Genomic DNA, 13288 nt, shown 5'->3' with positions numbered 1-13288 from the left:
AGTTACTTGGAAAACTTAAATTATGATGGACAGCAGAAATAATAAAGACTGAGAAATTATATACCTTATGAACCGGGACTGGAGATGCATGTATATTGTCAAAAAATGAATAATCAGAAGGGTCCAAGGCTATAAATATCTGAAAGCACCTATAAAAATGAAAAAAAAAAAAAAGTATTATTAATTCTAAGTTCATTTGACAGGACAAGGTGCAATGGTCAAGAGCTACAGATTACCCAAAACATACAGAAAATTTCTATTCTACTTTGTGATTACCTGGACAATGGAAAATTGTTGTAAGCTGCTGGACTTCTTTTATGATTTTTCAAAGCTTTACAGAAAAGGATTTTTTTTGGCTCCCAGTTGAAAGACTTGTTTTAAATAAAAAGAACAATGGTTCAGGCTGCCACCAGCTTTTTCCACTGAAGAAAAACAGAGGTCATGTTCACACAGTTGCCAACGTGTTTCATCGAGATACAATTTTGAAATAGTTGGTGGCATAAGAGCTGCCAGACCATTGTGTCTAATTCACTTCCCAGAACTTTGATGGTGCTGTCAGGGAAACAACAGCATCTGAACAGAAACATTTAGAAGTGGCTCACGTGACAGTTGGGTATTTAGTGCATTTTATTCCTACCATTTCTTACTGTCTTCTTTTTTGTATGGGAAATGCAGGAGTAAAAGAATGGGAGAGTGTCAGGCAGTGAGGACTCTGAACCATGCAGAGAGGAATGCAAACAGTAGCAGCAAAACACAGTGCCAAATGAACACAAAAATGGACAAACGCTATGAAAAATCACAGGCACAGCTTTCTTGCTTTTCCAATGGGTAGACTTCAACAATGGCTTTAGCTTACCCAGTCAAAGGCTAACAAATCTCTGCTTTGACAGATACTACAGAAAACGTCTAACCCCCCAGCCTCACAGTTCTGGCTTTATCGTGTTATAACTGATTATAATTCCTAACTTAACAGTGGTACAATAGCGCACAGAATCAAGCCTGCCGCCACTTAATAATTCAAAACTGGACTAACCACCACCAGTGGGAATGAGAAAGAAGTCATCAACAGAGACTGCTTAATAAGATGAGGCCCAGGTGATTTTACATCTATGGTATGTCGTACCAGTCATCAGCGTTTTATTTACACAGACAGCTCAGGTATGTGCTGAACTGCATCCAGACCTGCTGCTTTCTGCCCATGGGTCACGCAGAGATCAAACAGCTGGAAGGAAGCAGTGGGCACGGGGTGGGGGTGGGGGTGGGGGAAGTCCTTGGCCTGTATCATATGGATAATGGGATTACATTCCCATCGGGCTTTACAACCTACAATAGCCAATGATATCATTCACAATCACTTTTTTTTTTTCCATTTAATTGTATGCAAAATAGCTATCCACCAGATTTTACACCAACTGCCTTGTGCTAGGGAAGGTTTCTTTTATTCTCAGACACAGCGGTCTGCTGAGAAAATGCTATGTTAAAGATTGTTCATAGCAGAGCTCACTTGAATTGGCCAAACCAATGTGGGAACTGTGTGTTGTTTTTTCCTCACCGCAGGGTGCAGGTCTCAAAGTTCACAGTGTTGGAGTTACTATTTAATCCCACGGACACCCTCAAACCATAAATAGGCTGCAATGTAAGGTACTGCATCTATGTTTCCACTAGTGGATTGAGCAACGCCCCTCCGCACTGATACACTGTGCTCCAGCATCCCTTCCTAAACCAACAAACTGATCACTTTGTTCCTCTAATCTACTGTTAACCAAACTGCTAGGGGCTTTGAAACAGATTATCAAAAATGTGTTTGCCCAGGTACCTGACGAGACCATGTTTGCTTGCCTAAACCATCCTGGCACTCAATTTCCTGTGACAGATGTAGGATTTACTTTACTTGATATGAATCCTTGTGCTATCCCAGATGGAGCAAGAAATCCTACAGAAGTCCTGGCCCTTGGTAATCCTACATTAGCACTGCAACAAGATATTTTTTTGGTTCAAACTTTTCAACCAAGTGAAGGTGGCGCACAGAAGACATCAGCTAACAGCTCCGTGGGCAGTGATGATGAATGATGAAGACACTCGGCTGGGATGTGGATATCAGGACTTTGCTGGTGCACGGTGTGTGAACTGGAACTACCTGCCCTGGTAAGAAATTCTGGTAAGAAAACATCTCTCTGTTGCAGGTCCAAACCAGCAAATCACAGTGCAGGCTCCAGTTCACATCTTCCAGAGCTACAGGAGCGTTCAAACCTGTACACATACCCAGCCAGACAGCAAACAGAAACAGTCTGAAAAAAAGAACAGTGCATGTTCTCTGCCGTACGTATTTAAAAGTGCTGTTTTCTGAACATCAGAATGTGAATAAGTAAACGTTTTCTTGGAGATGGATTGAAACAGAAAACCAAGAGCAAATTTTTCTGAGCTCTGAGAATTTGTAGTTCTTCCTTCAGACCACGGGCAGCTTCACTGGCTTCTCTCACTTGGTTTTGGGGAGCTGGGGCTGTGTATAACACGGACGGGCATTCACCCATTGCAAGAATAATTCACACGATTCCTTTATTTTGTTAGAACTTCAAAGACATTTATAGAGCTCTATTCAAACCTTGATCTTTAAGTATTTGGCTTGGATTTGATTTATGCTTTGAAAAATCAGTTTTAAAAAATGGCTTCCATAACTTGATTTATCAGAAGGCAATGGCAGGTTTTTAATGACTTCACCTGATAATGAGCACTCTTGGAAACCCTATCATAAGACGCTGCTGAAGAAGTATCTCAGCGTGAGTTTTCTGGTAAAATGCTTGTAATAAATCATTCAATTTTGCCCACAAGCTACTGTATGCTGGGAAAAGGTTTGAAACCCTGTTTCTAAAACATTTTTGAAGGCAACTGACAGTCTGAGTAATACATACAATTCTAAAACCAGAGACACAGTTACACCTTTGGCTGAGAAGTTCACAGGAGTTGACATTTGGGCAACTGCCATAAATTTACTTCCCGATTATTTCCCAGTGATTTTTGACAGTTTCTGTCTACAGAGGCTTCGTACCATTTTCCCAAATGTGCATTCTCACACCCAATACTAGTAATAGGGAATTTGGTAGAAAATGTCAGAATCTGACTTGTTTACTAGAGAAAAATATATTCTTTTATTTTTTTAAGAGTCAAACTGTGAAATCAATTCTAGCTTCTGCATAAGGAACAATTCAGAATGTGTAACACTATTTTCCTCTCAATTAGCACTCAGTAAAATTGCACATTTCAGGGAAATGAAATACACAATGTCTCTTATTAGCATTAAGCTATAGGTTCATATTAAGAAACATTTGGCTCCAAAAAGATTATTATTCTGACTTGAAGAATTTGCAGATGACAAGAGACAGAGAGGGCATAAGAAAAAGCAGCAGAAATGAAACATCTCATTAGAGAATAATCTTAAATATTACGTAACCCAACTGACTTTTTACCTATGTAGTGGTTATCAGCTGTTAATTGGTCTTATATGTCACAGACTCAACTCTTGCAGAAAATGAAGGGTGGTAAAAATCACATAAGGACTGTGAACAGTTTCAAGGAAGGCTCTCCGAATTATAGAATTATTGCTTGGGCTGACAAAAAAGCCCTGCAGGTGAAGGGACTGAAATAAACCTGCTACCCAGAGATGGAGAAGTCACACGGACTTTGTTAGAGTCATCAGAAAGTACCACAGAATGAGCAGGGACAGGAAAACCTTGGTTAAAAATCTACGGAAGAGAAAGATGATGATGAGGTATCTATGGAAAAAGTTAGCAGAAATTTTGCTTCCATTCAAGATGCCCAGGAATTCTGCAGAAGACACACATTTAAACTACACACACTTATGTTCACTTCCTCGGGCACTAACTTTATTCACGCTGAACACCCTTCAAAAAGGGGCAAACCATCAGAGCTCCATGGCAGCCATCCCTGGCTGAGGATAAAATAAAAACAGGACAAAAAGGATTTTGTGCCTAGGAGACCAGAAGCAGCTGGGGGATGAGACAGACTAAGCGATTGCTTTTATAGAGGCATCATTTCAGATCTCCGCAGTCGAAGGCAGCGGCTCTGAGTACCAAAGCACAGGTAGTTTTCAGTCTCAGTGCACGGCTCGGGGAGCACAGGAGCTCCACCGCTGACCTCCCGCTGGTCACCCGGTGAGTAAACACTCTTCTGGGCATACCACCATGACCATCTTGTCTGTGCAGTCTATTTGCATATATCCCAACTATGATGCCAGGGGTGGGGCAGGCAGGCAGGAACACAGCCGAACAGTTCATCCAAACTTCCTTTTAGCAAATTCTGTGTTTCAAAAACATCTTAGTCTGCAGGGCCAGTTTAATTCTAGGCACTACTGACAGCAGTGGCACAGCAAGTGTCATGAGCTGCGGCCACCTCAGCATCCTTGGGTCCCTGTCTTGTTCTGAACTGGGTTTGTTCATAGCTGGCTATAGCCTCGCCCCACGGGGAAGGACACACCTTAGGGCGAAGGCTGCAGGAATTGCATTTCCTTGCCTAAATTGGCTTTTTGCTAGACAGCTGTGGCTGGCAGTACCATTCTGCACAGGAGCGCACGGGAGGTTCCTGCAGGAAGCAGACTTTCAATGGCACGTGTATGAACAGTCCCATCGAGTTCACTGGGACCATCCCTGTGCCACAAGACAGCACGCGAAGCAAAGATTCGAGGGGTCTTTGACTTTTGGCACAGAAGTACTTCTTGCTGTGCTTCACTGCACTGCACCACCACATTCTTCCTTGCCTGGCCTGTATTTAAGCAGCAGTCAAGAATTCTCAAATTCCCCTCCCCCCCCCCAAGTCTTCTGGAAGGTTACTACTTACTGAGTGCCTTAAAATATTTGGATGAGAAAGGCCTGTGGAAGAATACAGTATTATTGAAGTATTTTGATCAGAATTTATTGCTTGATTTCCTAGAATAAAACTGGCAGAGCTGTGCTCACAGCTTGCTTTAAGTGAGGGGGAGAAGGGGGGTGTCACAAGGACAGCAGCTCACTTCAGCAAACAGGTTAGAGACCAATGTTATACTCATGGCACTTTTCCTTTCTTAAAAAAAAAAAAAATTAAAAAAATCAAGGGCTGTATCCAAAATCACCTTTTTATTGCCACTTACAGAGATTTAAATATTTAACATTCAGATAAACAACTATCTGTGTTTATGCAGTTTGTTATTTCACCATAAACTGGTAGAATCTCCCTTCCCAACTTCTGTAAGACTCCTTCCAGCAGATCCTGAAGTATTCACTTTGCACGTTGGCATCTCACAGCAACAAGAAGTTCTTTTTGAGTGAACTATATAGCGTTTAATGAAAAAAATATTACACAACGTAGGCTTTCACAATAAGTCACATTTTTTGCAAAATAATTTGAAGATTCCAAGTAAGACTTCTCTCTTTTATTCAAAAAATAAATATATCCTTTATGAATCAAAGCACTTCATATGACATTAAGTACAAAGAAGAAATGTACTTCTTTGGAAGTTCTGAAATAAGACATACAAGAGCTCATGGGAGCAACATTATAACAGTGATAAAAGCTGAAAGCAGATTTTTTACAAATTTATAGCAGAACAAGATTTCCTTTTACAATATATAGCTTCAAACAGATTTAAGAAAAACACCATTTTAAAAGTCTGAAAGGCACATGAACTGAACCATAAAACGTACTGGCACATTCAGCAATACGTTTTATGTTACATTCCTAAAGAGAATCTGCAGGACCCTAACCAAGAGAAAGACTGAAAATACCAGCAAGTTCCTTTGTAAAGTACTGAAAGAGTGGCAGAGAGTTCCTTTTGGCTCTTGATAAAAATCAGTAATACCCCAAAGCTAGGAAGTCTGCAAAGCTGCATCATTCAGTTGTATTTGGACGAGTTGCTACATAAACAAAAACAACAATCAGCAGTACTACAACAGCCAGGGTGGGAAGCACCACTGTGGTGATTTGTTGCCGAGCCTCTTGCATCGCCTGTTTTCTCTCCTTTTTATCTTTGGAGGTCTCTTTTTTGGGTTTTCCTCTTAGCTGCCTCATTCTCCTCTTAGGATCTTTTGTTTGCCAAAATGGGGGAACAAGGGAGCTGAATAGCAGAAAATAGTCCCAGATCTTTTGAAACAAGGGGTTGAAGAATTCCTTCTCCTTCAGGTGGTTGGCTGTGCAAGAAACTGCAAGAGAAGGAAAAAAACAATTCTTTTGAGCAAGTTCTACACATATTTCAGTTATTAAAACCATTTGCAGCTCCACTTGGGAAATCTTTTATCCAACAGGCACCAGTACCTGTGCAGCAATTTCAAGGGAACGGAATCACAGTGCACTCGCTCAGCTCATCAATAACACTTTCCCCATAAAAACTACGGCAGTTCATCACGGTGTGTGTGTTTGTCCAAGAGCACTGAACTTGCACTCTGTTAAGCCAGAAGCAAAGCCCAGCACCAGACGTTTTATCCTCCAAGGCAAACAAGATAACACAGCTAAAGACTTAACGAAAATAATATGAATTATTCTTGTGTCAACAGAAGAGTACCAGCTGCCCCTCCCTGTAACAGCAGCAGGCTCCCAGCTGAAGGTCCGTGGCTCCCACAAACCTGCAGAACGAGGAAGGGCAAGCAAAGCACGCACCCTGCCGTAAGGAAAAGCATTAAGCTTTTATCATCCACGCCAGTTATTCATTAGAATAAAGAATATTCGAACAGGAAGAAATGTGGGGAAAGAGCTGCTTAACACTTCTGGTTTTGCTGCCATAGAACAAAGTCTAAATCATAACATGACTCAGTGCTGTCGCTCTTATTACAGCTATCATTTTTATAAGAAAAAGAACCCAAGCGATAACCAGCCCGCTTACAAATCACTGGTGTAGACAAGCAGTCATTAATAAGGTAGTTGCTCTGCAGCATCTACCAGACCAATTTTTAAAAGCAGAAGTATCTAGAAAGTGAGATTAACAAAACCACCGCACAATATGAAAGCCTGAGGAGAGAAATAAGGAGAATTAGTAGGTGCTTAATATTTCCATACCCTAAGGTTTTTTGCCCCTAAGCTGCCTACAGCTGTGTAATTCACTGACTGTGACGGGGGAGGGAGGGTGCCAACTGTCTGGCTCTACTCCTCCTTGTCATGTCCCCCATTTCTGCAGCAGCACAATAGCTAGATACAAGCCAGATGTATCTAAACACAAATTTGGAGGGTAACAATTACTGGTGTCAAATACCGAGTGGTGTCAAAAGTGAATGATAAACTGATGTTTTTCCATTGCTCTCTAACATACATGTATGTAGAAATTAGTGGGTTAACATAACCCCCTCTTTTCTTTCCCTCTTCTTTATATCAAAATATAAAGATGATTTAGCATGCTGCTGTAGGTGAAGAGCACGTGTCAACAAGCAAAGCTGCAAAGCTGGCTCAGTTCACTTTCTTCTTGATGTATCATCTCTGGTCAATGCTACAAGTTGTCTCACAACTACTTTTTTTTTTTTAATAAAGAGGTTTTCACTGAAAGTGGGATGCTTTCTCTTGGTGTTAGCACTCAACCTTATTTGTCAGCCTGACCACAGAAGCAAAAACAAACTAAAATGCTCATGTACAGAACAAGAATCCTCACCTGTAGATTATGTGCAACTACAAAGGAGTTTTCATCCTTTCTCAACAACAGCAGCAACCTGCCTGCTGTGAATTTCATCCAGCCAATGAGGTTGGTGAGATACTGCATCAAGTAGGGTAAAATAGGCAATAACTCTGCTAACTTGAAATTATGGAAGTGACCAGACTGTAAGAGCAACCATGTGGCACTGGGAAACCAACAGTAAATGAATGGGTCAGTATTTCTGTCTTTACATGGTCCTTCCTGCACACAATAAGAAAAAAAAAAAAAACACACACCACCAAACCAAACAAACAACCAACCCACCCCGTCAAGCATGACAGAATCTCAGTGTTCAGCTGGATTCACCAATTCTGCATCCCCTGCACACAGACATTTCAAGCAGTTGTTTCTTCTGATCAAAAACTTTGCAAATTCAACGTGCATTCTGAGGCAGACACTTCATTTGGGTTTTGACAAAGCACAAAAGGAAAATTTTGGTGCTTGGGATGGTTTTCAAAAGAAGAAACAATGAAGCTCAAGTCTCACAAAGAACCATTTCCTTCTACAAGCTGCAGCATTAAAACCAAAGTATATATCAGATGTAGAGAGACCAGAAGTGGTCAGTGAACTTCATTACAGGGAGGTAAACAGGGAATGGATGGAGCAACTACACCCAGCACACTGTTCCAGCCTTTTAATCCAAAGGGGCTGCTTCACTTCTAAACTTCCCAACTCCTCCTCAGCAAATCCTCAACTCTCTTATTGATTCAGGACAGAGACCTTGGTATTCCATATTCCGCAAACTACGGGTTTCTGGCTTGGTTTTGTTGTTTCTCACTTCTCTAACTCTTGAATTTCCTCAGGGGTAAAAGAAATCTCTTCCTGCTCTGGTTACAAGCTTTATTACCATACTCTGGAAAAATGACTATGCAAAATAAAGTTTTACATTTGCTGTTTGGGATAATATGAAACCAAGGCATTTCAGGCCCTAGTATTTTCGTATTATTTTCTGTCTCCACTGTTAATGTGCGTCAGTAGGTTTTGTATCCAGATAACTCACAAGACCCAAGAAGTGATGGGCAGTAAAAGCTTTTGGGACTTTCTGTGTACCATAGTAACAAACAGGAGTTGCCATGAAACCAATCTCTCTTACAATAAATGTATGCCTTGCTCTACACAGCATCACTTGCTACACAGACATTAAAAACATCAGGATGGGGTTTTAAGTCTCATTTGAATGAATATTTCATTCTGAAGCAAAATTATACCAAGTTAATTACATACACTAGCTAACATCTGACGGCTTAGAACAGAAAGCCTTCCCGCAAATGTCAGCGCCACTTGAATTGCAAGCTGATGCTCCCCAGTTTGGGAATCTGGCATCAATCTCCAAATATGTGTCCAGTAGATTGGGTTACTCAGCTTTGCTACTGGCAGAGATGGACTTGCACAGAAACTGGCCCACAGTTTTCAGAAAGATGAGCCTTAGGGTTCATCTTAACCGAACCATAAAACAGAGGCAGCAAGTAGCTGCCAGGCTCCCGCTGCCGCTAGGGGCCTAGACACGACTGCCAGTATTAGACAGTTGCTGCAAGAGACAACACTCGCCCCCAGGAAAGGTCTGGGATGTTGTGCATGCTGCTGTGTTCATGCTGGTATGAAACAGCACTTCAAAAAACAGTGCTCAGTTGCACAAGATGAAATTCTACAGCCCATGGTGTGCGAGCAGAAAGGAGTGCCACAGCTATCCCTTTCCACCACCAAACCTCTTACCAGCCACCCACAGGCTTCACTGCAGGCAGGTGACTACTGACAATTACGGAAAGGACTAAACAGACATATGAAGTACAGCAAGTCAGTGCATGGCCGGCATCACAACGTCAAGATCTCGTTCCCCAAGGGGTGCACGGCCCGTGAAAACAAATTGTCTCACGTTACGGAGCTACGTCCTTCAGCCGGCTCACCCTGCTCATGCGCTGGGAAGGCTGAACTCAAAGAGGGGAAGGAAATAACATAGCATTAGGATGGGTGTAATTAACACTCCAGTTAGCACTGCCCATTTAAAACATCTCAAGGCAAGTCGTTATCAGAAGGACAAACTAGCATGGGGTGATGAGATTATTTTTAAGTTCACTACAGCAAAGTATCCCCCAGAAGTGGGAATCTGCTGGCTAGAAAGAAACCATCTCAGCTGCCAAGTCAAGAAAATGAGGGTTGACTTGGCATATTTGTTTAAAACACCCATTTCACAGAGCTCACCTCTTCACTCTGACACTGAAAAAAGCTAAGGTTTAAATGTTTTGTTCTGCTTGAAAAGTTCAAGCTACTGAAGACAAATCTAAAAACTTCATTCTTCAGCATAATAAAAGTTCACAAACTTAGTACCCTGGCTTGACGTCTACAGCAATTACATTCCTCCTTGCCCACCATCCAAATTGCTTTTTATATATAAAGTGCTCTTCATTCTACCTTCTCGGTTAAGTTACTCTGAACTGTTTTTGCAGAGCTAACCTCAAAACCCAAAGCATAAATCAGCAGACTTGATGAAGTCACTCATACCAATGCTGAAGCATTTGCCAGCATCTTAAAGCAAGTCAGCTACGGTTAAGCAGGGATCATTTTGTACCAGTAGGAACTTGTGGGGACTGGTATCCTTCAAAACGTATCAACAGTCTTCCAGCCTGACTTTGTGGCAGTCCTGCGTCTCCTCTTTTTTGTAAAATTAATCCTGACCATTAGTAATCTGCAATTAAAAGCTCCTCACACCACACATGGCTATTCCTGGGAGCCAGGAACAGCAGCCTTGACTCCGGCTACCCCAGCACTTTCCGAGTATTGCAATTCTGCATCTCCTTCTCCATGCAACACATGCACAAAAGATTTGGTTTATCGGCACTTGGTGTAACCGCACGTCTAGATGTCTAAAGAACTTATTATCACCAACCTTACAGCATGAATGTATTAGCCAAGTTAAACTGAGTAATTTTTCTCCGAACCCAAAATTACAAGTGTTTGCAAGCCAATTTAGATTAACCTGGCTTCATGATCTTGGCTACTGACACTGTAACATTTCTGCAACAGCAAAACATCTTGAAATTCAAACAAACAATCTGACAAGAATTAATTTGTATCATTTAAATTTTCACCTAGGGCCACGGATAATGTTACTGAGACATTAAAAACAAAACCAAACAACAAAACAGCAGTCAGGACATACTGTATTCAATTTGCCTACCAGCAGTAGGGAAAAGGACACAAGACACCTATGCTGACAATACCTTTCAGATTACTTGAGCCCCCAAACCAGTGGTTCCCAATCATCAGGACACATCAGCAGAGTCAAGAGAAACTAAACCCCATTAGGTTTTGCTACTGGGCTGATTATTTTAGGGTACTGCATGCAGAGCTGCTGTATGGAGGCTGAAGAAGAGTCAAATCTGAGATGAAATGAGGAGGTGGTGAGGACCCAGGGGCAAGAGGAAGCCTGGCTAGTAGGGAACCTCTGCTCAGCACTGTGTGGTTGTTAAAACAGGAGCACTCCCCGGCCTTCCCACCAGTGAACCAGGATCATTCCCTGCAGTGCTGCCAAAACCCCAGGCCACGGCACAGAGCACCGTGCTTGCCTGGTCCCAGCAGGATGGACACAGCGGCTCTGGGCAGCCAGGAGCAGCTGTGCAGGCTCTCCCACACATGAGGCTTTAATCCTCCCTTACCTTCGCAACTTCATCTTCACTGCCGCTGAACCAGTGACCACCACAAGGAAATGGCAGCTCCTGACGATGCAGAAGGAAACCTGACGTGCTGCCCCAGCCAGCATAGGGAGACCAGCACTGACAAGCTGGCTGAAGTAATATCATTCTTACTTCTACCCTTAATTAAAGTGAGGTCTACGCAACAGATACACATTATTTCCTACCTTTGAAACCATGCAAATGTTTTGGGATTTTTTAATATATGATTGAACTGCACGTAATGCTGTTGCACAAAACCCTGGGCACTATTTAATAAAGGCCAAGACTTGTTTCAGCCGACCCCATGGAACACAGATTTATGTTGTTTTATCGTTACTCTGTAACTGATACCTCAAGGTGAAATACCACATTTTGGATGGGGAATTTTCTTTCCTGCAGCTCTAAGGTATGTCCATTGCTACAGTGGCATCAGCAAGGTCACAAAATTTCGAAGATGATTTGGCCAGCTTAGAAATGCAGCTAAATGGGAATTTAAAAAAGCATTTCAGCAGGAGCTTGGGAGAGATTTACAAACAGGAATATTTGTGCACCAAGCTCTAGATGGGGTCTCCAGAGACATCCATTCCAGACGCAGACTTTCCATCCATCCAGGTCCAGCACTGTCCCTTGTTTTTTGCCTTGTGTTTCAGTTTTGGCAAGCGTAAGAGAGAAAAATAACAACTCTGAAGAACACCTTCATCCCTTCGGGTGGCTGCCACCTGGGTAGGCTTTGCAAGAGCACTTTGACAGGTTCACACCCAACTCCCACACTGAGACAGAAGCTAACCCTGCTCCTGTGTTTGCGTCTGACATCACACACCTAATGCCTTGCAAACCCAGCTCCAAGGAGGGAGCTTTTAAAAAAAGATTTAAAACAAAAAAAAACTTGATTGTAACTGTTTTTATGCAGCTGCTTGTCCAACACTATTTCCATCACATTCAAGTAAAATTATTACACTCCTTTTTAAACGCTACATGTAAAATGAGAGTTTAAAAAAAATAATCTTCATTATTTGACAGGCTCTAAAGGAGCAAAATGTTCACTTGTGTGGGTGACATACATGGATAGAGCAGAGATTTGCCAGTTTGACTAAGAAAGCCGAACCCTAAAGAGCAAGCCTGCCCAGAGGATTAACAAAACAATTTAATCCCAGTTGCATCTTCCCCAGCCAACCCACTTTCAGCAACATAAAATCAGCCCCATGATGAAGCAAATATTCCAGTTGCAGGACAGTTCCTTTTTGGTACTGAAACACAACTCTGTGCAACAGAGAAATGATTGTCATCTGCTTAAAAAAGAAACTTTTCATTTGTACAAGCCATCCCCCTAAGGGAACAAGAGCAAGCAAAGGCAGCAAGGACTGTGCAGAACAGCCACACGAACAGCTTCTGAACTGTCAAATGCTCTGGGTCACCCAACTTGTTACTTTTAAACAGAAGTTACACAGCAGAATCGATGCACAGCTGAAGATAATGCCTGAAATGCCAAATCTGAGATCTTCTGATTCAGTGATACTACCTGTCACGATTTCAGTGTGCTAAAAATGAAGAAAAGCATTAAGTGAATTTTTTTTTTGTTCTGTGAAAAATGGATTTTCATGTTACAGCATGAGGCCAATTCTTAATATCATAAAAATTTACCTCAGTCTATTTGACTGTAGCAAGAAATTATAATTAGCAAATCAAACCAAACCTGTTTTCAAGGGTAAAAGCTTTTATTACACACATAACAATATGGAACTATTAAGATTCTGCTTGAAGTCAGTTTAACATTATTTTTTAGTGAGGGGTGGTGGCTTTTTTTCCAAATTACAGACCTAAATCTGAATTGACCCATCATGACTGCAACATCACATTTACTGTAAATGTAGCTTTGAGAGTCTCCAAACTACTCTCAGCATTTGGAAAATGAAAGCCAGCACTGAATGCTGCCAGAAAGTCAGACAGAACAAGG

The 13288-nt window shown here is 41.8% G+C and overlaps 1 protein-coding gene across 4 annotated transcripts in view; it reads right to left on the bottom strand.

Moving 5' to 3' along the window:
• Positions 1–5107: 5107 nt before the first annotated feature.
• The window catches only part of SMCO4 (single-pass membrane protein with coiled-coil domains 4), a 28211-nt gene continuing 20030 nt past the window's right edge, over positions 5108–13288 (bottom strand). For all 4 annotated transcript variants that reach the window (XM_040583689.1, XM_040583688.1, XM_040583690.1 and 1 more), the window contains one exon: positions 5108–6188. In XM_040583689.1, coding sequence (XP_040439623.1) covers positions 5878–6057 — 180 coding nt within the window. In that variant the 5' untranslated portion in view covers positions 6058–6188 and the 3' untranslated portion in view covers positions 5108–5877. The remainder of the gene's footprint in view (positions 6189–13288) is intronic.

This window comes from Falco naumanni, chromosome 2 (genome assembly GCF_017639655.2).
Source record: "Falco naumanni isolate bFalNau1 chromosome 2, bFalNau1.pat, whole genome shotgun sequence".
NCBI lineage: Eukaryota > Metazoa > Chordata > Aves > Falconiformes > Falconidae > Falco > Falco naumanni.
The sequence above is the reverse complement of the archived record's forward strand: the minus strand, read 5'-3'. Positions and strand labels throughout refer to the sequence as shown.